The sequence below is a fragment of the Rhipicephalus sanguineus genome, chromosome 5, assembly GCF_013339695.2.
Source record: "Rhipicephalus sanguineus isolate Rsan-2018 chromosome 5, BIME_Rsan_1.4, whole genome shotgun sequence".
In the NCBI taxonomy this organism is placed as follows: domain Eukaryota; kingdom Metazoa; phylum Arthropoda; class Arachnida; order Ixodida; family Ixodidae; genus Rhipicephalus; species Rhipicephalus sanguineus.
In genome coordinates, this window is record NC_051180.1 from 55,723,961 (window position 1) to 55,750,356 (window position 26,396).

General features: G+C 45.7%; 1 protein-coding gene across 2 annotated transcripts in view; it reads left to right on the top strand.

The window, feature by feature from the left end:
- Nucleotides 1-25,994, top strand: part of LOC119393658 (mediator of RNA polymerase II transcription subunit 1) — a 310,663-nt gene extending 284,669 nt beyond the window's left edge. For both annotated transcript variants that reach the window (XM_037660766.2, XM_037660767.2), the window contains 3 exons: nt 1,821-1,933; nt 3,510-3,668; nt 17,641-25,994. In XM_037660766.2, coding sequence (XP_037516694.1) covers nt 1,821-1,933; nt 3,510-3,668; nt 17,641-17,726 — 358 coding nt within the window. In that variant the 3' untranslated portion in view covers nt 17,727-25,994. The remainder of the gene's footprint in view (nt 1-1,820; nt 1,934-3,509; nt 3,669-17,640) is intronic.
- Nucleotides 25,995-26,396: the final 402 nt, after the last annotated feature.

The window sequence follows — 26,396 nt, forward strand, 5'->3', positions numbered from 1 at the left end:
TATTCATATTCATTTCAAAAGCCACGTATTTGAAAACTATTGCATGTTCGAAGTGATTTGAATATTTTATCCAGTCTTCTTCCTGAAAATGACTGATCTTCCACGTTTTCGCTAAGTGTCGAGACCAGTGATGCCCGTGCGAATAAACATCGCAAGTGCACAGAGGTGCAATGGCAGTGGACGACGAGCGTGCTAGTATGTAAGGCTTAAGCATCTTCAACTGTGCTCGGCAGCATTGTTGGCGCTCTTGTAACTGTACTGCACGCTTTCAATAGACCATGCAAACGTGCGCCCTGCCATTTGTGGCTGCCTCCTTGTGCAAAAACTCTTCAAGTGTAGGCGTTGTTTGCAGAAGCCAGCCATCACCGTGTTGGCCAACCAAGATACTCGCTGCACTCGTGCAGGAGTGTGGCAATTCGCGCATGCCAGTGTGCATGTGAGAGAGTGGGGATTTTTTCCGCACTTTGGTAGGAAAAGAAAAAAAAAAGCGTTGTAGTGGCAATTTAGGCAGCATCTGCGATGGCATAGCAGTTATTTCCTGTTTGGTAGAGGCGGAACCTGCTAGGCGGTGTTAACGGCACATATCTTGGATGATCAGCAAAGTCTGGTGGACTGGGCATGGGCCGCAGCATTAGCCAGTGGCTTTCAGAACTGAGAGAGCCTCCCACCTCGGGTGAAGAAAAAGAATTGTTGTCACTGTTTCACGCAATGAATCATTCCTTCTTCTAGTAGAGGTGGTTTACATCAGGAGACGCCAGTTTGTGCTTGGGTATTAGTGCTTAGTTACACTGTATTCATGGCTTATACGTATTCTAGACATATAGCATATCTGCGACAGTAACTTTACTGCTCTTAAAATCGAAAAACTTGCCAAACCTTTTTTTTCTCCCCCCCCCCCCCCTCCCCTCCCCCTATTGTGGCCACTATTGTGCATGTAAGCAAGGCTTATCAATATTGACAGTTCCACCACGGCAGTGGTGGTTGCTAATTGCCTGCCGTTATACATGCCACTTGTCGTACTTAATAGAGAGTTTTAGAATAGGGTACTTAAATCTTTGTGTTCGCCTTCGTCGCCACTGTACATGCATCATACACTATCCTCTTGGGTACCTACGTTAAGCTACGAAAACAGTATCATACCCAACGAACGTGAACCCTGCGTACACTATTATAAAACTGTCTATTTTTTAAATGTCGTGTTTCATTCCATCAGCACTGTACAACTGCTGTGGTTCTGGGGCTCTCTTTAGGAGAGAAGTATGGCCTTCATTTTTTTCTTTTAGCACAGTCAATCTCTTGCCATGCAATTAACAGAACTAGAGCTTTGAAAATTTACGTTATGTGTGTAAACTGATCGAGTGTCTCTTTGGTGTCCCATTAATTATGTTACAGTAGACTCATCAAACGGAACCTGAAGAGACCAGGAAAATATGTTCCATTTAAGAGGAGTTCCGTTTACTGAGACATGAACAGATGCACAGAATTCAAGTACAAAACCAGTTATACCAGAAGCATTTGTTCCATTTAAGCAGGCAATTCTGTTTAAGCGATTTTCGTTTGTTGAGAGCCTACTGTATATGAAAGTTGGTTTTACTGTTAGATATTTCATATCCGAAGTACGTTACTCATATGAAGAATTCCATGTTTATTGTTAACTGTGACTTGAAGTGAGACCCTTCAGGACGTGCCTTTGAGCTTTGTTCTTACCTCTTTTGTCATTTGTATTCATTGCTGGAAAGATACTGAGCTTCACGTATTCTTTGCTGCTGTATTGAGCAGTTTGATGTTTCAATTTAGGTAATTGTTTTGTGCTGTTCCAGGGACTTTGACCTGGATGAACATCTTGCTGCCCTTCCAAAGTGTGACATTGAGGTTCTGAGCCGACGAAAAAAGGAACTACGGCGAGATTCTGGCTCATCTAGCGGCAGACAAGGTGAGTGAAGTGCTGCAAAGGGCCATGAAGGATCCCCTGCCTTTTCATCAAGTTCAGAGACTGATCAAATAGAGATTCTGAATTTGGCGTGAGCGCTGTGCTGTGGTGCCGATATGGACAAGTGTCAAGAACGCACGGAAGCAGGATGGCGGCCATCGACAAAGGTGTCTGTACGACTTCCCACCGAGAACAGTATGCGACAAGCGCCTTGAACTATGTGTTTGGCAGAGCATGTGGCATAGTGCTGCTTTAAGCATGCTGCATGCTTTTAGCGAGCGACTAACCAACTGTGTCTTGTCACATCCCTGTGCGGGGCAGATTTAATGAGCATCATTGTCACTGGTTTGACCCAACAAGATGGGTCCAGTGCCCTTGTATAGTCAAGGGCAGCACAGGCGCAAAGAAACCTCACTGCACAGACACCTCCATGGCAAACGCATGTGTGTGTTACAGCAAGCATCCTGGCACAATAACGGTGTGAGCTTACTAGGCAATGTGCTGCACACAAGCAGTTAGGGACAATCGGCATCACGTAGACAGCAGGTTTTAATGAAGTGGCACCTCTTTTCACTTAGTGACTAATTGCTCTACAAATGCGCTCACAAACGTCGGGAAAACACGGTCGAGCCATCCACTCACTTGCCATGGCGGCTGCTGTGTTCCCTGCCACTGTTTCTGGATGCAGTTTGTGCGAGAGTTGGAACAAAAAAGAAAGCGACTTCCTCGTGGCATCATTCCCCCCACCCCCTAAAATAAAAAATGAAAAAGAAATATGTAGTATATTTCTTAGTTTTCCCGTGGAACTTGTTCCAAGTTACCTCACAGGCACTTATATATTTAAGACTTTGGAAATAGTCGTAGTGTTGCTACAGGGATCAAATGTTCACTTCATAGCAGTCAAAACACGGCTACAATGTCATGAGGCTCAAACGTGCTCAAGGTGAAAGTGCAACTCTGATCCACTGGGGTTCATTCTTGCTCTTTGACCCTGGGCGTCACTGCTTGTAAAGTACCGCGTTTGTTTCTTCGACATTTCAATCTTTCAACACAAGACGTTGCCTGGGTTGGCTTTTGCCACAGAGCAGCCTTGCAGTGAGCTCTGAACTTTTTTTTTTTATTTTGCCCTCAACAGAAGGGAAAGCTAACAATACAGTTTTGTTTACTGAGAAAGATGTACAGAGCTGCAGCAGTGAAATACAAAAGCAACCAAGCTATGGGCAGTCGTCCTGTCTCAGCAGCAGTCTTGTTTAATGTGATTTCCATTTACCAAGGTTCTAATGTACAGTGCTCAGCAATTCAAACATGACAGCTGGCCTGCATGGCGGCCGGCGCTTTCTTGTGCCGTCGGTAAGCGCTGGGTGATCGCCTGGGGCTCGTATGCTGTTAAGAGGGCAAGACCAAGGCTGTAGCTTTAGTTGTATACCATCACGAGCCAACTTGGTCTTCTCAAATCTAACCATTGTCGCAGACCGGCGCACAGGCCCATTATCACGCTTGAATTGCCGAGCACTCTAGCTATATAGCTTCTCATTGGTTTGCGTATGCTGACCTTGGTGCATCTGTGAAACTGTTGCAGACTCCAAGGCCGATGATTCGGGGACAGAGTCGGACCATGCGGGTGCCTCGGAGTCCACCGAGGAGAATGGAGTGCGAGAATGGCATAGTGGTGAGGAGGAGGAAATGGAAGAGGCTGGGCGGACCAGCCCCAAGAAGGATAAGCGGAAGAGACGCAAAGGTACCTCCATTACTGAAATCTTCATTTACTTCATCAATTCACGTTGGGGGGCTACAGATGCCCCCTACAAAGAAGAGTGGGCCATAAGGAAGATAGTCCACACGTGTGCCAATTTATTGTTTAGGCGTAAGTCGCTGTGGAATCTCGATAATATCATCATGGTTGATCAGGCTTTTGCAACGAAAAGAATCTTTAAAAATCACCGCCCTTACACCCTGTGGAGATAGTTGACCAGTGAAGCTGAAAGGGGCAGTTCCAGTGTTTATCACTGAGTTTATCAGGCTGGTATGCTAAAGTGTTTCTGAATGCTTCACTGGCCAAATGTTCTGCTGACATGGCGGTAAGTGGCGGCGGGTGCACTCCCAACGCTCTTCGTAGGACCGTTGCTCTATATGCTCTATATGTGAGCTTCTCCTCAGGAGAATGCATGACACGTGACATCGCGAAGTCGGAGGGAGGCTGACGCGTGCTGTGAGAAATGGTGTGGTGAGGATCGCATGTCACAGGCAGTGGCACGAAAGAACCCGACGTTACCTTTCCTCATACTTTTGGCACAGACAGAAGTGGACTCTCCCTTTCCTCTTACACTTAGCGCGTGCACAGTCAGAAGTGGGTGCAGCGTCACAGCCAGACACTATTGCACCTTCACACTTGGCGCGTTTTCCTACAGAAGGGCTGAGAGAGAGGAGGTACTTCACACCAACATATTACTCCGAGGTGAAAGACCCAGACATTCCCTTTCCTCTCGCTTCGAACTCCTCTCCAACTCGGTTTGTTTTCTTACACGCGCAGTGGTTCCTCCTCCCCACTACGTACTTCCGTATCACTAGGCATATGCAGCATCGCTGTAAAACATTCGTGACATAGTAAGTCACACAGAATGCAACGTGATTCAGGCGTATACAAACGGTTTCCGACTCTGTCATGGTTGATATGAATGCGGGATCCATCGGTGCAGCCATTCTCAGAAAGGGAGAGTGCCTGCCACGGCAACAGCGTCTACTGGCCGTTCTCTCCATTCCCACCTACGTTTAACTTCATTCTCTGCTGGCCCAGCAGCAGCAAATGTTGCGTGATCATCTTTGGCTACTACTTTTATGTCGAGACATTGACATGTCACTCATTGGGCTGCCAGAGCCAATGTCAGCTTCACACAAAATATGGTGCTGGCATGTTTCTTCATGTTTTTTTTTTTTTGTTTTTCTCACGAGTACGCTGTTTCTGGCATACTTGTTGTGTGCATGCTCCCCCTCTCTTCCCCCTGCGCTCACGCTGCCACCTTGAAGGGGTCATGAAGCACCCTTTGGGCTTAATGAAAAAACACATCCTGTGGAAAGCTGACATGGCTATGAACTGCTCAGCCAAATATTGCAGTCGTGTGCGCCGCGTAAAGGCTACAAGCGGAACGCGAAGTTGCCGTTTCCTCAGGCACCCTCTTTTCAAACAGAGGCCGGTTCTCATTCTCGTTGGTGGGTGGGGCGTCTGCCCGTTGACGTCGCGATCTGCATCACCACGTTGCAAAAGACATAGCATCCTCATTGTCGAGAGCGGCGTGCGCTTCTTGCCGCGAGGTGCTGCCACTTGCCAGCGCCGCACTCCTCAGTACACGGTAACTGCACTCGCGCACGCGAATCACAGCGGGAGAGCGATCGCGTTTCGTGATGCGCGCTGACGTAACTTCTTTCCCCCGTGCCATCCCTCCCTGTGTAGCTTCCAGTGCGCTTGTCGGCGCGGGAAAAGAGAGAAAGCGCTGAGAGCATGTACCAAACCCCCTTAACTCCGCTCATTCTTGACGGATTCAAGAAAATTTTGCGGCAATCGATTCGGGAGACAGTAAACTCCGATACTGAGGTCCAGGCACGTAGGCAAGGGGGGGGCCCGGGGGGCCCGGGCCCCCCCCGAAATTCGTCCAGCCTTTTATAGTCCCGGGCAACTTTTTTTTTCTTTTTGCCATGAAAAGACTTTCTTTCGAATAATTAGGCCTTGGGCCCCCCCCGAAAAAAAATCCTGGCTACGTGCCTGCTGAGGTCATTAGATCATTACTTGGAAAAGTGGTTCATGACTCCTTTAATAGCTAGCAGTGTAAATTCCAAAAACCACTGCATGGTTCTATGCATTTCAGGTGGGACCTATCAGATATATTAGGGCCAGAAACATGTAAACAATTTCTGTGGGTTATCTTGTGCGAAAAAAATTAAACCCTTGTGTTCATTTTCATGTAGAAGTGGCTTCTTATGGATCACACGAATTTAAGAGGATACAAATATCTTGCGTGCTTCTGAGGAATTCTTATTATCGAGATCCTACCGCATTTTTCTTGTTTGCCGCACATGCTGCAAACTGACTGCAGCCGTGATGAAATGCTGTGACCAGCCCAGTGAAGGGGTTTTAAAGGGCGAGTAAACAACCCCAAGGTCCAAAAAGTGTAATGAAGAGAAATATGCGCACCTTTGCTATGTGAACATGCTGCAGCGAGAATTTTGCGAATACGTGCTATAATAAGGAAATTACAGGGGTTAGAACATCCGTTTCAGCTGGTTTCAAATTTTCGCGCGGCCTCGCCACCCTTCTCCGCCACATTGAGGGGAAGGCGTAGCCCGTCGTCGTGACTCCGCCCACTTCGGCAATGTGACACGTCAGCAATTGACGTCATTGGCGAGCTCGATCACTCGTAATGCATTTTCGCTTGCTGCGGTTCCTGGTTGTTTATTGTTTACATTGTCGCACGTGCTCCGTAACTTGATGGGCAGTTTTTGGCTCCTTGGTATTTTAAAACCTTTGTGACAGTTCACAATGCAGCAGGAATGCGTGCTTGCTTTCCAAGACGACGAGCGGGCGCGAGAGAAAAGAACTCCGCTTGCCGTGCGTGCAATGGGAAAACCAAGAAAGCGTGACCCGTCAGAGCGAGCGGAGATTCCGCCCTCTCTCCACCTGATTTGCAGCCGGCAACGCTTTCTCCATGTGTTGCTCATGTCAAAGGTGAAGTGCTTGCAGGTGCTATGCAGTGCAAGGAATATACGTGCGACAACCCGACAGCTGCGTGGCTGACGCCGCATCATTGCAGGGCCAAGAAACAAGGCGCAGTTTCGTAGCGGTGGGTACGAACAGGAACTGACGTTAACTTGTTGAGACCTGGTTTAGACCAATCGACGAGCTCAGTAGTACGTCAAGTTGCCCACGGGCAAGTTCGCGTCACGGCGTGTACAAGGGGGATTGGTCCGGCGAAGCAAAAAGAAACGCGGGAATCGTTTTTCGAAATGGAGGGTCTGCGCGACGCTCAGCGCTGTAATATTCGAAAAATGTGATCGCCGCAGTCTACTGTACGAATCGGCAAGCTTGTTTGGGGGGTGTAAAAAAAAGTCGGAGCCTGTTTACTGGCCCTTTAAAAAATAAGAAGACAATAACTTGTAAATGGTGTCCTCTGGTGAATATTGTTTGACGAAATCTGAGGCTTGCAGTAGTCCAGTGGTATGCCAACTAAGTTATTGCATATAACATAAGCGCAGAATGCAAAGCCGCAAACTAGAGCTGTGCGAATAGCAAAATTTTGAGTACAAAGCGAATTCGAATAATAAAATGTGAGCGCGAATCGAATCGAATATTTTTCGAATAGTTGTAGAATATTTGTCGAATATTTTTAAAAAATAATTCAATGCAAAATTACAGAAAAGAAGTTGGAGAGGATCTCTTAGTATATTCTTATGAGACAGCAACATGAAAGCGTTTCTTTTGGCTGGGTTGCTGAAGCACTGGAGGGGTAATGTTCTCTAGTTGTCTTATCAAGAGTGAAGCAATGCAGAGGCCGAAGTGTATTTATTGACATGATTTGGGGCAACCATTGTGGTGTTGACAACACTTTACATGCGAAAGGAAAAGACGCTATTTCCCAAACCTCTCCTCCTCCTTCAACTTCTGTGGAGGCCGAACTGATGTGGCAGACAAGGACGCGCTCCCTTCGAGTGCGGAGTTCCTAATCTGCCCCATAGACGTCAGTGCGTAAGAACGTCTGGAATTTCGGATGCGGAAATTCTTCGGCGTCCTATTTTTTGGACTTTCTGCTCTTATTTCCGGTCCAAAACTGCATTAATTAAGGCCCCCACCTCTGCCGCATCTATAGATAATTTCGTAGATTAGAACCAGCGCTTTCGTGAATCAATCCGTTTGCGGCCGTAGCAGAATCTGAAAGGCAGCTTTGCCGCAGTGCCAGAGTGTGATGGGGTGAAGCATATCGAAAATCTGAAGGGGCCACTGTCACGGCGCAGTGCGGTGATGTCTTTACGGATAAGCACCAGAAATGCACGGAGGCGTGATGCCGGCAAACGGCAAACGGGCCCAACCCTTATGATAAGCATCTTCATCTAACTGCTCAGTAGTGCATATGGCCTGGCGCAGTGGTATGCGTATAACCTGAACGCGCCACGCCCCTGTTGATGGTGCCTCCTTGTGTGAGACCGCTAAGTGTGTCACACAGACGCATTGCCTTTACGAATGAAAGCCGCTCGCCATTGCTGCACCCATGTGCGATCAGGAACGGAGTGGCCATGTCATAACTAGGCCTATCCGAACGAACGCTACCACGGAAACACGTGCGTACGGTACAGACAGTGCCCCAGCAGTGACGGCGTCACCTCGGCTGGCGATGTGCTGCACACAACTTGGAACGATCAGCTTCACGCTGCAGCAAATGCTGCGATTCGGCGGAGATTCAGCAATATGTGTGCGCGTCATCATGCGCACACGCATCGGAGAAGCCGGATGAGTCATCCGCTCTTCCGCCACAGTCTTTGCGTTATGCGTCATCGTTTCCAAATGCTCCATGTGCGAGAGCTGTAATCTATTCCGCGCTTTGCTGGCATCACCAGTGCTCATCAAGAGACGCTAATTTGCAGTTGGTGGTTGGCACGCAGTCAAGCGGGTTTCGTGGCAGGTACCGAATGTATTCTCGAGAGCCTGGGCGCACACCAAAATGCCTGATAAGTGTACTGGGAGGCATTAAAGCTATTTTTGACATGGCTGTAGCGATTTAACCACTTGAGCGGAATTAAAAAGCATGAATTCGTTTTTTCGGACTGTTTCGCAGTCCTTAGAGAGTCTAAAAAATCAGACGACTGTATTTATCTTCCGGAAGTTCAAATAGTCAAAATCTGGCGCAAATCGAATCAAATAGCAAACACTGTCCGAAAAATATTCGAAAGTTTGAATATTCGCACACCCCTAGTTTTCTTATTTCCAAAACGAAGCTAATCTCTCGAGGTCAATACACTATCGCATGCGCCTATCCTCACGTGCACACACCATGTTACTGTGACTGTGAGTACACATAGATTAAGGAAAATATTTGCACTTGTGCAGTGCTGGTCGTACTACCTTTCTATTACACCATAGACCGCATATAACGTAAGTCGCCAAAGGAGCGAATGTTCGCACTCTAACCAAAACACCATTTTTCAAAGTCTGCACATGTGCAAGAACTGACGAACAGGCAGCCGTGCCATTCCGAAAATTGAGTCGTGTGACTGGGGTATGAATGCTTATTTCCTTAAATTTGCAAATTTAGAAAGGTTAACATTTGTGGAGCGACTGGGCTAAGAAAACAAATGCAGAAAAAAAAAGAAGCGCTGCAGCAGAAAGTTGCCGACTAACTTTTCAGAGCTCCTCGTTATGTGCCGAATTTCCCTGCGGAATGGCAACCAAATTTCCGCATGCTTTTGATTTCCCAGGCACGATGTCGAAAGCAGTGACGACCGCAAACCACCACTCGAGTGTTGCGCATGCCTGCCATCATTTTCATTGACAATGCGAGTCGTTGCTTTCAGAATCGGAAAGTTGTTTCCATCCATCCACTGCTTTCGGAATGTAACCACTGCAAAGCTTTTCGCTGACTCGTCACCAAACCACACGTCCGCGGCCGCTACCAATGGCGGTTATGCGGTTAGCACACGTTAGGCCTATCCTGCGGGTTTGCAGCTTGGCATGCCGCCCTGGGAAGGACAACGTGAGATCGGGTGCAAAAGAAATTGCACTTACGAGCTCAACCAAGGGCAGCACGCATAAGACCAAGTTTGGGTTCACGGTCGGAAGAACAGCCGTGACAACTATCCTGCATAAGCCTACCAAGCTTGCAAGTCCTGCTGATGGCAAAGGCAAAAGCTTGCATCGCAAATCCTTTACATTTAACGGAACACCGCCTTCAGTGATGGTGGAACTGAAGTCGCACGCGCAATATGTGCACTCAATAATGACATAACTATCTTTCGACATACCGTATTTACTCGAATCTAGGCCGCCCTCGATTTTAGGCCGACCCCCGAAATTCGCAAGGCCAGAAAAAAAAACTTACCTCAAATGCAGGCCGAGCATGTGTATAAGGCACGACTACACTGCCCGATCGCTTCCAGAAAACTGACCAACTCCGCACTCGCACTGCTCGCGCCTCTGCCACCTCTGCGTCATGCAACAGGAGGAGAGAGGGTATGTGCCGGCGCCGTAATCAGGTGACCTGATCCACGTTTGCCGGCGTGAAATCTCGCCAGCTCGATGACCCTCGCTGCATGAACTTGGGACTGCGAGATTTCGGAACGAAGCAGGCGACGCGGTCGGCCTGAGTAGCCATGGGGACCACCACTGTGCCTCTGAGCCTGAGTGACCTCATCACTATGCAGCTACCGTAGGATGTCGCAAAAATGAGCCTCGGACGTGCATGCAGAGCTGCTTGCATACGGTAGCCTGAGATTGGCACATGGTTAGCCGCCATGCCACTAGCGTGGCCGGGCCTTTAGGTAGGTTACGGCTGCGATCAAATCATGGTACTCGAATCTAAGCCAACCCCACTTTTGCACATCGGTTTTTTCAAAAAAAAAGCATCAGCTTAGATTCGAATAAATACAGTAACTATCTTCGGGGAGCGGGGGCTGCTCATTAAGCGGTATGGAGTTCAATGGTGGGATAAATGGGAGTAAGAAAGGACCGCATTATAGCCAATCCTGCACTATAAGCAGTTATGCTATAAGTAGTCTGAGCTGTATGTGCATGGAATGTTACGGAATGCTGCTTAGTTCCGCATTGTCGCAAGTTAAATTTTTCCACTCAGCAGTGAGCCTTTAGCGGCTCCAAAAGCCTTTTCCCTTGCTCGAAAATACGTTTTTGGTTGCTCAAAAAGCTTTTTTTTTTCTGCTCCAAAAGCCTTTTTCCATGCTCTAAAATGCACTTTTGGCTGCTGCAAAAGCCTTATTTCCTGCTCCAAAACGTGCTTTTGGCTGCTTCGAAAACCTGCTCCAAAGTGGCTTCAGCCAATAACATCACTGTATTCTCGTAGCTACAGCATTGTGTTTGTTTAGGTTATGTGTTTGAATCTCACTGCATGGCTGCCATTTTTCAATGAGAGTGCAATGCAAGAATGCTCGTATACATGAATTTACGTGTGCATTGAAGAAAACGGAATCAGGGGGGGAGTCAGAGTTATGCCACATTTCCCCGCTACACCAAGTCTTGACAGTTCTGCAGAAATCTGCACGGTGGAAGAAGCATCGTGAAAGAGAAAAATTGTTTTAGTGCCTCAGAACCTAATCGATTTAGTCTTTAACTGTGCATCTGGGTACAGTGAAAGCATCATCTGTTTTCTTTTTTTTTTAACACCATGTCCTAAAAGCTGTTTCATATGGCACAATTTTCTAGAGACGTGACTATTTCCATTGTTCTACGACAGCCACGTGTTCTTTGCGATATTGTGTGGAATGACAGCAAGTGCTATTGAAGAAAGATCTTTCTTGCATACTTCGAGCTGTTTATTTTACCATTTTCTTTGAAACGTTGCATGCATCACGTGCTTTGAAACGTTGCATTCAATGCAGCTGCAGAATTGGTAAACCTACATGTTTGACAAATTGAACAAAATCCAGCCATTGGACTGGTTTCTATGTTACCATTATCGCAACAAAGTCGTAAATACTTTTATGAGCATACGAAGAGGGCTTTCAGCACTTCTCTGAGAAAAATTGCACTGCCACCAACACATGTGAAAGCTTTGCACTGTAACGGCGTTTTTTTTTTCTCTACTCGCTGCATTTGAGAGACCCTTATGTAAGCTTGTGAAACCGTGTTTGATGAATGACAGGTCCTGCACTTAATAAGGGTCCGCAACAATCACTCGGTATTGGTGAGACGAGGGACTACAGCGTAAAGCTGTGCACTATGTGTGGAGGCAAAGCACAAAACAACACATGCATAAGCTGCCCAACACTGCAACTGCCATTGGGATGCACTACTTTTCTGTCACTCGGGGAAATACTTCTGCTAGCACTAGGTACCCACAGCTCAACATTACATGTCGGTGTCCATGGTGGCCCTATGTTATATATGAATGCACCAAAGCCAGAAATTATAGTTTGTGCTTTCTGCTGACTCATGTCTTCCAAAATGTTGCCATGTTCTCAAGACCTGATAAATACGTCTGCTATACAGACTCCTGTAAGGACGGCAAATGCCTAAGTGCCTCATGCCCGACTTGACAGCCCAAAATTTTGGGAGAAAAATCCTGACCAAGAACATAAATTGAGGAAAAGAAATTCCAAGCAACATGTTCCAACTGCAAAGTTCGAAGTAATCATTAGAATGTTTAATATACCTCATACTCAACTGAGATATGATCAGTGGCTTTTACTGGCCTTTATTTCTGCAATAAACACTCTTCTCTTACTGAAGGATAATGCAAAAATAATAAAATATTATTTAGTTGTAGAAATAAGAGCAATTTGAGGCCATGAGGAATATTTGAGCTCATGAGGCGACACGCTCCCATGTTGGAAGTCGCGTTGAGCGTGATTTTGTGTGTGTATGTATATACAGGGTGTTTCTTTTAGACAATACAGATTTTTTATAAAAATGCCATGACAGTCAGGCCCCTATCGTTTTCGCAAACGAACTTTACGCCGAGGCGGAGAAGCTTTGCCGCACCTAAAAGCTACATCCAAACGAGTAATTAACAAGAATTCATTGATTAAGTTTTTCATTATTAGTTGTAGGGCCATTGTTTATATGGAAGAGTTGTAGGACGTGACAATTTATGACACGTTCATTTTTTAAATATCGCGAAAAACGCACGTAATTTGAGATGATAGCGATCGAAATTGAAGGCCCCGATCTAGGCGAAACCGAAACTGAGCGCACCGGGCGCGCAGGAAACTTGTCATGCCCGTTACGTCAGATCAGAAGCTCACGTGATGATTTTTGTAAAAAGGCCACATCACAGCAGAACATGGCCAGGAAATGCGGCAAGCCCTCTCAAATACCGAATAGGACCACTTATTCTTTGCATTTGGTGTGCCCCTCCATTTTCAATACCAATTTCAAATTTCCACGCTGTTCTGGGAAATCAACTTCCTTCCCCCCCCCCTCCCCCTGCACACCCCGATGATGCACTTTGTCCCTGGAACACTGGCCTACTTGAATCCCATCCATTCCTGCTTAGCATCTTGAAGTCCAAGTGCCTGCGCATGAAATTTGTCGTTAAAATTAGATTTTTATCCCCATGTAATGTTTGCACCCTGAACTTTGCGCAAGACACCAATGACGCTTTTCAAGGTACCGCGAGCAAAAGCATGGCCTTCAAGATCTGCATTCCAACATGGTACCTATGACAACGAAGTCAGAAAAAAGTAAGGCCTCCGAGATCAGTGTTTGTTGCTTAGAGCTGTTGCGTTGGCTCGTCGTCAGAGAGATAGAGAGATAAGATTCTTTAATGAAATGCCCGGAGAGGTTAGCCTGGTTTGTCGCCTGGCTTGCTACTCCAGGTGTCGGGTGATTATGGTATATACAATGATCGCATATACACCATATACACACAAATAGTACATACAGTCACAAACACACATATATACATAAGAAGAGTCCTTCACAAGCTTTGGTTAAGCTGAGTGTTCCTCAAGAACACCAACAGCGCTTTTGTGCTGCACATCGCACAACTGCTGTCTTGCCACGGGCCGAGAAGGGGCCGCAGCTCCAAGCGCGAGCCGCGTTGCTAATGAAGTGCTGCCTTCAAAATCTGTCGTTCGGCGTCGTAACGGGAACAGTCGCAAAGTACGTGCTTTAGGTCTTCCCGAGTGTTACATGTGGTGCACGTGGGTGAGTCCGACTGCCTGATCTTGTGCTTGAAGTATTTCGTGTAGGCAACGTCGAGTCTCAGCCGGTGAATGCAAGTTTCATCTTGTCTGGTTAGTCCCTGTGGCATAGGAAAGCTACAAGTCGGGTCTATTCTGTGCAGCGGTCCATACTGGTTATTTGCATCGCTCCATATTGTTCTCTGCAGATTCCGTGCGAAGGCAGATACCAAAATCGCTGCGTCTTTTCTTGAAAAAGGAATTTCGATTTTCTTAGGTGCTGTCTCATGCGCAGCTCTAGCAGCGGAGTCAGCTCGAACATTCCCTTCGGTGCCACAGTGAGCTGGCAGCCACTGCAGTACTACACCGTGATGTAGTTCATGAGCATTATTGCCTAGGCGCCTGATGTCTAGGACTAGTTGGTCTTGCGTACGTGGGGATTTCAGGGACTGTAGTGTGGCTCGTGAGTCGGAGAATATCACCCAAGAGTCGGGTCTCTGATCTTTAATATATGCAAGCGCCCTCCGCAATGCAGCCAGCTCAGTGGCAGCTGCGGATGTACGGTGACTGAGAGTGGCTGTGATGGTGATATTCGCCGACGGTATCCACACACAGGGTGTCTACCGACTGGGAAAACCGGGAAAACCGGGAATTCTCAGGGATTTTAGGTAGTCTGGAAATTCTCAGGGAAAACTCAAGGAAATTGTGCTCCCATCAGGGAAAATTCACAGTAACTTTATTGAAAGGCAACGAAAGTCGCGGTAGCGCTGGCTCGATATTTTGTGAACGCATTTTTCAAATCAAACGGCCGCTGCGGCTGCGGGGGAGTGGCGCACCTCGATGCTGTCGTCGCCTTCGAAGCGGTGGAGTGGGAGAGAATCAGGCTAATGCGCGGCATGCAGGAACCATGAACCACGACACATTGTATCGCGCAATGTTGTCAGGGTGTTGTGTGACTACGCAGTGTAGTTCTGTATTCTTTCTCGCGCGTGCTGTACGTTAGCGCCCGATATGGTGTTTTTGTTATCGCCGCGTGTCAAGTAACAAGCATGATTAGTTGTAGAAGCGGTAGCAGTAGATGTAACGAGCTTGAGTTATCTTGCAAGCGATCGCGATAGTTCAGCAAGCGGATGTCTTCGACAAGGCTGGTATCTGGCAAGCCATCCCGATCGGCGAGAAAAAAGACGACGCTTGTTGGCTGTTATCGGAGAGCTCACTCGCTCGGATCCCGAGCTTCAAAGATGCTATTTAGGACTCCGTGAAGAATAGAATAAATTTCCAGGCAAGAGCTAGCGTAACTCACAGCAAGTGAAAGCTTTTTTTTTTTCTTCTTTTCCCGATGAGGGCACATGCTGAAACAAGTTTTAGTCAGTCGACCGATATTTTGGGGGGGCTGCAGCTCGCATGCGAGCTTGCAATTACCAGCCACACCACGTTGATGTTTGCTACAAAGCCGAATTACAACTTTTCAGAGCCAAGGCATAGCGGCGACCGAAATTCGCGACCCCAGCACGGGTCCCATTGGCTTGATTCGGCGCGCAATGTCGGAAAACAGTAACGTTTCCACCATAATCGGATGTGCCGTAATTCAGGCTGTTACCGTGCTTTCATGAGATCTTAGCCCGCAGCTATATTGGTTTCTTTTTTTTGCGATAGCAATTGTATAGACACTCCGACGCGAATTTTATGCCTTCGCCATGGTCTTCCTTATCAAGTCCAAATCGCGATTACATCCCCCCGCGCGTCGTATGCTCCATGCGCGAGTGAAAGCGCGCGAGCGCCGACGAACGGGGCTTAAGCAGAGATGAAACGAGCCGACCGTCTCGTTCGCGTGATGGGCACATGGAGATAGGAGCCGGCGGGTTGGGGGGGGGGGGGGGCTGCGTGAGTCCGACAGGAAGTGCGTACTTTGTACCAGCGGGCGTGGTCGCGTGTGCCGCGGTATCTTTAGTGGGGATCAGCAGACAGCTCATACCTTTGCAGGTATTGTGCTCTAATTGCAAAACTTCCGTTGAAGCCATAGCAGTGGCAGATCCAGGGGGGGGGGGGACGTAGCGGCGATTCCCCCCCCCCTTAAGCCAGCCCCTGCCCCCTCCCTTCAGTGCCTGTCGTCCACCTCCTTTATCAGGCTGCCTGTTGAGTTTGCCCCCTTTTTCAGGTTGCTTTGCCTGCCACTGCCCAAAAGGGGTAAAGAGAATCTTGTCCCTGCTCTCTACCTCTCTCATCGCTCTACCTTTTCCTGCTTCCCTATGCACATTTACAACGAAGGCTTCTTACGCACCGCCATAATCCCCTCTGGACTGTTCTAAATAGGAATAGGCGTGACCCACCAAAATGCACTGCTGAGCGGGGGCTTCAGCCTTTGTAACCCCCCCCCCCCCCATTAGGTACATGAATCCGCCCCTGAGCCATAGATAGCGCACTTCTCTCAGTGCAGCGGCTGCATTTTCTGAAGGGAGCGAGCTGCCAGCCTACATTCATATAAAATTCCTCTTTGTTGCTATCGGATTTACTGTTTTGCTCTCGCGGTGAAACTGTGACTTTTTTTCTAACGTGGGATGGTTTTCGATGTTTTGCATTCCTGGAGAGCAAATGGTTCGGCTGGGCAACATGGTAGCAAAGGCGTTGCATTGCTCTGGGCAACGCGCGAGGATTTGACAACAACCCGCAGCAGCAGAACAAGCGCAATTCCACAGTATATTAAACCCGCATTTGTTTCGTATATACATGTGACACTCGGCAAGGCATTTAACTGTGATTGCTGCACTTCAGGCTCAACAAAATCGATTTTTTTTCACGCAAAAAATAAAAAAAGTTTTTTCATGTTGCCATATTAGTTGAGCATTCTTGTGGCATTTTCAGTTTTAATCCTTCAGTAACTATGCCTTGCATGAAAGGTCGAATTTCAGTTTAACGAAGTTTCGATATAACGAAGTGAGTTGCCGCTTTTACCAACTTCGCTATATTGAGGTTTAACTGTTCTATGTACTATTCAAATGGGATTAAGTCGTTTTTATTTTCTAACGTGCGTATTAGAGAGTGACATCACCGAGCGATATGGTCTCTATCCATCTTGACATAAAACAAAGTTCTGCTTCACTCTGGGAATTTTAGCAAAAACACTCAGGGAAAACCTGGAGAACTCAGGGAATTTAGAAAAGTCAACTCGGTAGACACCCTGCACACACCTACAGCAGATGATCCATCTGTGACAGACCCATCTGTATAAACGTGACGGTGGTTTCTGTAGTTAGTGTTAATGTGTTCGAGAGCGAAGTATGTCAACGCTGGCCCAGGTGTGTTTCTCTTGCTCTTGAACCCCGGCACTGTCGTGACTATCGTCCAGGAAGGTCGTCAGAGGTGCTTCCATGCTGTGCTTCCTGCTGTCTGATCGCGTTGTCATTGTCTTCCTCGTGTTTGTGAGCCATCGTTGTAATACACCGTGCCACGAAGATTTATGCTCGCGGGAAAACTTTGCTGCTGTGCCGGGGAAGCCCAGCCTCTCCTCCACTGTGCCAGTAATTTCGACTTGCTGCGCGGGGAAGTGCTTGCTCGGGATTTTGTGGTATTGTGTGAACATAAGACTGTGCATTATATTTTTCACGAGTGATCATGATTGTACTCTACGTTGTCACACGTACTGCACGAAGTGAGCGAGTGTTGCAGGTGTCTTGTTTACCATAATTACATAAGGGTTGGTTGGAATGTACATACACAGTAAAAACCAAAACTAATTATTACATGTGAAACAGATCTTTCAGAGCACAGAAGCACTGCATATGTTACCATTGCAAGAAAAAAATAATAAGAACCCTTAGCAATACAAGGCCTATGTCAACTTGACATTGGTTAACAAGTGGTTGATGCCTCTCTCGCAGGTGCGCTGATGGAGGAGGACTTCCCTAGCAGCTTGGCGACTCTGGCCGACATCGCGCTGAGTCAGAAGGAGAAGATGCAAGAATGACACAGGCCTAGACCTCAGCAGAGGAGGCGAAGGGGGGGCCCAACTGCCAAGCAATAAGCATCGTCTGCCGCAGATCCCGGGTCTCCTTCCGCGTGATGACCGCGCCCGGCCTCAGGCCGTCTCTCACGATGCAGAGATCCTTCCCCGTCTGGGTTTCCGCTCGACGAAGGTGTTGCTCTCGTGTCTCTTCTGCGGACAACGTTATACTTTCCCTCACCCTTGGACATTGTGACATTTTTTTTACCCTCGTCATCACGCGTGTGTGTGAATGTGTGTGTGCGTGCGTGTGTGGAGTTGTAGCCCGACTGAAGATGTAAAAACTTGACGTGCGGTGAGTCTCGGACCCAGAGCGACGCTGCGTCGGTGGTTCTTTTTGTGGAAGGGACCTTTTCGTACCCCGACCGAACTTGCCCTCGTTCGTTCGTGGCATAGCGTTTCCTCTAGGTCATTCGGTTGTAAGACTCCGACACCCGCACAAATGACGGATTTTTTGACACAGCTGTGCCGCATAGCGCCTTCCTGTGCTCCAAGTCTTCTTTGTTGTTGAGCGCGGACACTGCCAACAACGCGAGTCGCGGATGTGGTGTCGTCTTTCGGCGAGTTCTGGTGGGAAGTTCTGCCACTCTCGAAAATCCTCTCAAACCTCCCTCCCCTCCTCCCCCACCTCCGACGACCATTGGTGTCTTAAGACTGCTGCATCACCCTTTCTGTGATTTGTGTTGGAACCGATTTTGTTTTTTTTTTCTTTGCATAATTTTAATGCAGTGACCCTGTCTCTCTTTTTCTGGGACAGCGGTCAAGTACGTGTGAGGGCAGTGCATTATCTCAGCAGCAGCAGCAGCAGTCCTCCTTCTACCTATTTTAAAAATTTTAGAGTGCCTGCATTATTATTTTTTTTTTCTGTTATTCGTCTGAATCTAGCTGCAGGTTTGGTTTTGGCAAACTAAGTTGGAAGAACAAAGTGTTTTAGGAGCATTAGCTTGTCATTTTTAGGGGCCTTCTAGGCTAATAATACAAGTTGAAGCTTGTTCATGTAGAATAATGCGAGTGGTGACTTTTGGGTCCATGTCTTTTTTTTTTTTGTCTGTGTATATATATATAGGGGCTGGAAGAAAAAAATGTTTTAGGAACTGTTCAGAGCATTTTAATGGTGATCAGAAAGGCGCGTTCTTAAATGTAATGGCCTTCGTACCATCACCATGGTCTAATCAGTCTGCTCCAATCTGACACTGTTTTCACTTAAGACTGCTGAATCTGCTTTTCTTGTAAGGAGAGAGAGAGATGGAGAGATAGAGAAAAAAAAAGATTGTGGAGAGACTGACAATATGCACCAAACTGTACATATGCAGAACCGAAGTCACTCGTCAGATATATAACAGAGTTTTAAGAAAGAAAACAAAAAAAGAAACACGGCCCGTGAAGCAGCACGGGGCCTTCGCACATGCAACTGGAGCTACGGATCTCGGCTGCGGTGCCTGCTAACACTTTCGACTTTTTTTTTTCTCGCGATTGCGCACACAGGCAGCACACAACACGCCCGCACATTCTGTACATAAAAGCACAGCTAGAAACCACACATTAGATCCAGGTTTTTCTACTTCATTGTTGTTTCTTCAGACCTTCTCCCATTTTTGTCGCACAAGAACCGACGGCCCGGTGGCAGCGGCATTTCTGTCCGATCATCTGAGCAGTATGAGACAGCAGTAAAAGATCGATCGCAGTGTTTTGACGCGTACCACTAAGCAGCGGCATTCGGGCATGGCTCGTCCCCATTAGATCTTCCCCTGTAACTTTTATTTTTTCAGTGGGTATGCCCTTGGAGCTTTTCATATTGCATCATTTTGTGCTGAAAGTCAGTTTTGAGTCAGTTTTAATTGGATCGCAACGAAGTCCTGTTCTTTTATGTGTGATCCGTGCCAGAAGTACTGATACATAATTCGAGCTATTCGCAAGTTTTGCCTTTTCGTGTGGTGTTGCAGTAGTGTTCATTTTGTGGACAGTGAAGCCACACTGGAAGGTAAAATGCATATTGACGCATTCTGTGTTGCTGTAAGCCGCTAAACAGCACTAGGGAAATAGCTGCTGTTGATTGTTTGAAAAGAATTTGTTTGTACAACATTGTTCTTAGCTTTTGACGATCTAGACTTATTAGGTGGGGCTATATGAGCAATATTATGGTAATCTGTTTCTTTGCCTTTACCATTTATCAGATGTTGTGCAGCCTAATGTTCCTTCTTCTTTGCATCATTCATTAATATTGTATTGGCTGTCTGTAATTCTTGGACATGGGACAGTCTACTTCGACCTACTGCAACCTAAAAAGCTACAGGCAGGAATAACAAATTGCAGTGCCTTTCACACAAAAAGAAAAGGCATCATTCTGTTAATTAAATTAACCAGCGTTGCTGTTTGCTGACTAAACGTACTGACGTTAGCCGAGTCTGCAGTCAGTTCTTTGCCTTCTCGTATGGGTCCTTCGAACAAGATTTTTATTTCGCACCCATTGTGCAAATTTGTGTAGCCGCTTCCCATTTCTCTTACTTTTGTCTGGGGACGGCGACTAGAAACGAACAAATTTAAGCAACAAAATCAATTCAAGATCATGGTTTCCGTGGAGCATTTCATTTAATATTCTTATCAGCATCAATTTCTTTCCATGTTTGTCACTCCTCAATGATGTTGGCCTAAAAAGAGATTTGACAAGGAAGGCATGGGCGTGTAAACTGCTAGACAATCTTGCTTTCCTTTCCTCTTCTTCTTTGCTGAAATGGTTCAGCATTTTTCGAGCAGTCATAGCAGTTTGCTGCATGCAAGTCTGAGGAAGGCTGGAGTCTTCTGTACGCTTAATTCGATGCACATTTCAGGGCGAGTGAAATTTTTATTTTCACTTCAAGGCTCAGGGAAAGAGAAAGAAAGCAATGCTATGCACTCTTATAAAACTTCTTGACACTGGCTTCCTACAACTTCTGTTTCGTGCACTGCTCTGACAGTTCAACCTGCTCAATCGAAAACAACCCATTCACCATTTGTAAAGTTCGGAAGAGGCACTTGGAGGATTTATTTTGGCATCCATCTTGTCTCTAGCTTTCTTGGTGCCATGTATGCACATGCGCTTACTACAAGGATTCAATGCAGCAGTTGTATATGTGGGACCTTCACATACAGCGTGACCATCTAATCTGTCAGCTTAGTAAAATGGTTAGTTTTCACGGGGCTTTGTGAGGAAAAGGAAACAAAAAATGCGGAGTCGGTGATCTGTGTCGAATTTTCCTTCCATTGTGTTCTCATTGGCAACTGTGAGTTCATAACTGTGCTATGCATTTCGATAGGTTATGTTTTGTGCTAGCTTACTTGTTTGGCGAGATGTGTTGTGTGGAACGGGATGGAACTAACGCATGTCAGAATTGCTTCTTCATTTTATTCTAGCAAAAGTTGAATCAACAATGGGGTCATTTTCATGATTTGGCTTGGGGAAAAAGAAAGGTTTCCACTCATTTTCCGACATGGAATGGGTTGAATGTTTTATAAGTTAATTGTCGGAAGTTTTTCTTGCATCTTTAGATACTGCAGCTACTTAATGAAAAGACGAGGCATTTCATTTTTTATGTATTTGTGGAAGCCATTGATATGTAGTAGTAGTTCTTACACTTCGTAAGGGTGTAGAGAATGGAGTGTTATACAAGGCTTAATGAGAGCTCAGTCTGGAAGTGTAAATGTGTAAATTGCGGAAACAAGTTCGCACCTTTAGCATAGTCTCCTAGTGCAAATAACAGCTGATATTTAAAGACTTGTTGGTTTAAAGAGCAAGCTTCCCCATGTTGCCAAGCTGAAAATGTGATGGCAAGGCTTACGAACGAGCAAGCTAGCACAAACATCGCGCTGCTGATGCTCCCCTAGGCCTAGCGATGAACATACCACTATGACTGTCGCCGTGACATTGCTGCTTATTCGACTGGTATTTCTATCCAGACTATGCAGTTTGGCCAACAATCCCAGACATATAGACAACGCTGCAGCACACATTTTTGTTTTGCTGTTCTTGTTTTGAGCTCTTTTCCGTATTTTTTTTTTACCTTGTCCTTGTCTGGCTTGAAGCCATTGCAGGAAATTTTGTCTTGTCTTGGCTTTCTCGTTCTTATTACATTGCAGAACAAAGCAGTGATGTGTTGCACTCATCGTGGCCAACATATTTCTTATTGAACAAAAAAACATTGTTTTATGTTCTCGCGCTAGTTGTGAACAGGTATGTGACTTATGGCCATGTGTATAGGTTAAAGAAACCATTGAGATCAACGTTAAGAAAGTAACCGTAGTATGTTATTGAGTTATACTTTATTTACCTATGTGTACTTGCCTCGTAGTGCTGCCTATGTTGGATTTCTTTCGTTGTTGAGTGCAATTTTACGAGGAATTGTGATGTGCTCATTGGGAAAAAGTTGACTGGCAGTGGAGGACTGCACGTTTTGACACCTGTGTGGTCTATTGCCAGATATTAATGTAGGGTGCAAATCTGTGATAATGGCACACGTATCTGGATATCGCCCCTTCAAATATAGATTGAGCCCCGTGAACAGGTTGTTTTGTGCACAATCGTTCTGTTAGGAGCAGTTCCGTTTCGCCTGAGCAAGGCTGAAAGGCATACACAGCCTTTCCTTTATGTGTTTGTATTGGCCTGCTGAACATGTCATTTTTTGTTGCATCTTAAAGGGACACTGCAGCGGATTGTTAACTTTGGCTTATATAGGTAGGCAATTGAAAGCTTGGTAGAAAGCCTGGAAGATGCTGAGAAACTTGAGGTGACTGCCTGCATCTCCTTAGAAATTTAGCACCAGCTCACTGCAATGCCATGCTCTCTTTTAACAGTGAGGGCGACATTTGCGTTCAGAAGTCTGCAAATACTTAAAAGAAATGTGAGCTGTGTGGACATAATGCAGCACTGCGTTCCGGTTTGCATTTCCCATTCACCTTTCTGTTTTCTTGCATGTTTGTTGCAAGGTAAAAGAAAATTCCTCACTCGGAAATATTAGGAAATTTTCCTGTATGGAGAAAAAAAAAGACAGCACAAAACATACTGTGAGATCTGTGCCGTTGCATTCATGCCACTAATGCCATGTATTGGTTGTGTCGTTTAGTTAAGGCAGTTTGGCCTTGATTTCCCCAGCTAATAATTAGATTTTCTTTTACAATCAAATATGTGGAGATGTAGTTGCAGAATATTATATTAGTCTAAGCCAGGTTAGTGTTTCCACTTGGTGTCCCTTTAATAAAAAGCATCCACTTTGGTTATCAATTCTTCTAGTATGCGAACAGCCAAAATCACTGTATGGCATGCCTAAGAGTGCTACCAAAATCCATCCCTGTGGCTATTTTTACCTGTTTCTGGCTATCTATGCCTTTAACCACGCTGCTGTGTTGCTTTTGTCACACCTCACATCTCCTCTCTCCTACTTCGTATCATTTTGAGTTTTTAAAGAAAAGCTAATCGATGACACTTCATGAAGTCAGTGATTCTTTGCTTCATACTTATGCCTCTTCTTCACAAGATGGTTTAAAGTTGCTTGACCATAGCCTTTGAGCTTCTGTGGCCAACAAGAATGTTGAATTTGCATAAATCATCTTTTACCAGCTAGATTTGGCATGTACAATATACTCCTACAGCTTTGATCAAATGGGAATTGGGCTACGTAAAGCAGAAGCTTGACTCGTTTGCATTGTAATGTCATGACTTCTCAATCTACTAAATCTGCACTTATGCTAATTGTGAGCCCACAAAATGATGTGTGTGGTGCACTGCTTAGGCCAGTGACTCTTGGCTGTGTGGGATTCGGAAAATATTTCTTCACTCTTGTGACTAGTTCTTCCTGTGCCTCATATTTTATTTTGTTGGCTGTCTTGCTGTTTTTGTCATGCATTCATTTCTGTAGAAACCTCATTGTGTGCGCTGGTCGCATTTTCTTTTTTTCTTTGTATTTGAAATGCTGGAAGGTAATTTCTATCTTTTTTCAGAAGTTTACTATGGTTAAGTGTTAATCATGTTGTCATGCTGCAGAGCGCTAAAAAGTGCTTGTGAATTGGAAACTATCGTACTTAAACCTCAGTTGAATCTTTAGACCACTGGAACAATACAAGGGAAATGGCTACGACTGCACTCTTTGCATCGCATCCGTACTTGCAGCAAACATGTTTCATTTGGCTTTGCACATTTGTATGAGTACTTTGTCAAAATTTACTGTGCACCTTGAATGCTCTGGTACATTTATTAGGCTGCAAAGCAATTTTATTTGCTTGTTTCAGAGATGTCGAGTTCCTGTGTGTCAGAATTACAGCTTTGATTTTTTGTAGGGTTGCGCAAATATTACAATATATCGAATCAAACAGTGTGCTATTCGATATGGTCATCGGCTAGAATCGGCACTATTTTTAAATTAAAATATTTGAGGCTACGTTGCTTGGGGAGCATTTGTATACACTCAAACCTCATTATAACAAAGTCGCATCTGCTACGAAAATAACTTCGTTATATCCGAAAATTCGTTATAAACGTTTATTTGTAACACTGTAGCTATGACAAGACTATTCTTCATTTACTTCGTTATAACCAATAATTCGTTATATCCGTGTTCGTTATGACGAGGTTTGAGTGTACACGTGTCTAGCTCCGCAAGTAATGTAGCCTCAAATATTAGACTTTAACATGATTATTCGCACTTCCTGAAGAGTTCTTTGCATGCGAGGAATCTGAATATTCATTCCTGATGTCCCATTTGTGCTTTTAGTACTGAAAATGTGGATGCGAGGAGGTGACTATTGCTTCATATGTAGCGCAAAAACGACTCGTTCATATTCAAATTCAATTCAATTCAATTTGCTTCAGGCGCTTTGTATTTCATGCGGTCTCAATGATCACTATTTGCACACCACTAATCTTTCGTGCTCCCCTTTTGGTGGTTGTGGACTTGCCATTGTCGGCCTGTCTGCTGCGAGGACGAGAATTGCATGTTGCTAGTGGATACAATTGACGGGACAAGGAAGACAGCCCGTCTAGCTTTTACCGCTCTTCTTGAGCACACACATACATAGTTTCACCGCATACATGCACCTTCAAAGTTATGCACATATTTTAGATGTACAGTAGAAGTAACGAAGTACATAACTCTGGCTCCCGGTCAAAACATTGTAAATGAAAGCGTGGAATAAAAACCGGTTAGCCTGTAAGCTGCCAAGACAAGAACGCTTATCTTTGGTGGAGGTAGAGGTGGGAAAATTGCTGTGTATTTAGGGCAAAAATTATATCACTGAAACATACAAAGTTAGTGGCTCCGGATTGCTCAAAGCTAAATTTATCGCGTTTTGAAGTTGCGTACTTGCTTTAAGATAGCAAAAGCCTTTTTAAAAACTTCTGTATATATACGTGATATAGTTGCAGCACTGTGAAAAAATTTATTTTTTGGAAGTAACTTGTGCATATGGTTTGCTTGAATATGAAAGAAGTAAAACAATGTGTTTGATACAGTGGCGATGCACGTATCAAAGAACTTGCATCTTAACGAAGTGGTTTCTACGCGACTTGAATGTGGCAGTTCTAAGCTGCTGAGAGCTTTGGCACCAAGATGGAGCTTTAGCTGAACCTTAGCTATAGACAGTACGGGGATTGTTGTGAATAACTTTATTTTCAAACTTTTGGCATGACATTGGTTTTTAGGACACTGATAAAAAATGCTGGCTCTTTTCCCACCTCTTCCTCAATACCTTTGGTCTTCATTTGCTGGTGGTGTTAGGCACACAGGTGTCCGGCATTTGGAAGCAAAGCAGTTCGTTGCGAAGTACGACGGGTATGGTGGGGGGGGGGGGGGGTGAATGGCACAGAACTGGTTATTTTTGTGCAGCAGGTGGACTTAAGAACAAAGGGTGGACTTTGTAGGGCAGGGAATGTTCGAGACATGCCTTTTGGTGGTGCGTTTGTATACGTGTGTGTTGCTGTCCATGCAGTGGGTCTTGCTTGCACGGACGTGTCTGATTTGTTTAGTACAGGCGATTCACTGTCTGCCATTAACCTACATCACAGTTACTGGTTGCATTTTGCATTGTCAAAAAGAAATTTCGTGCATTTTGTGAAATGTTGTGCAAAAAGGCATTCTTTGTTGCTTGTCCTTAGAACATATTCATGGCCCTTTGTTGCTGGATTGGTAAAATGAGCCTTGAGTGGTAAACCGAATGCGGGCACGTGCCAGAACCATCAGTTATGTTTAGCACACTCTTATGCTGCAAGCACCCTCACAAAACACTCTAAATTTGTGATTGATGCGGGGTACGAGTTGTGATTGTTGAAACATTTTCTGTTCAGCACGAAGAGATCAAAAGCTTGCACCATTTTTTCTAGCGTCTGTGTGTAGCGTGGCCCACTGCGAGTGATTCAGGGTGCTGCGACGGTTTTGTATGCAACAGCGATGCCGGACCGTGTGACTGCCGACTTTGTCTCTTAGAAAGAACAAGAAAAAAAAAGACTTGACATTTGTACAGCGCGTGCGGCAGTGGCGACACTGTTCTGGCGGAACAACGGTGTGTCTGCCATCTTATTTTGCTCTCTTCTTTCACCACTTTTTGTATGTGTGTTGGTTTGCTTGTCATTGTTCCGGTGCTGCGAGACGAGTGAGAGAGGTTATTTATCGC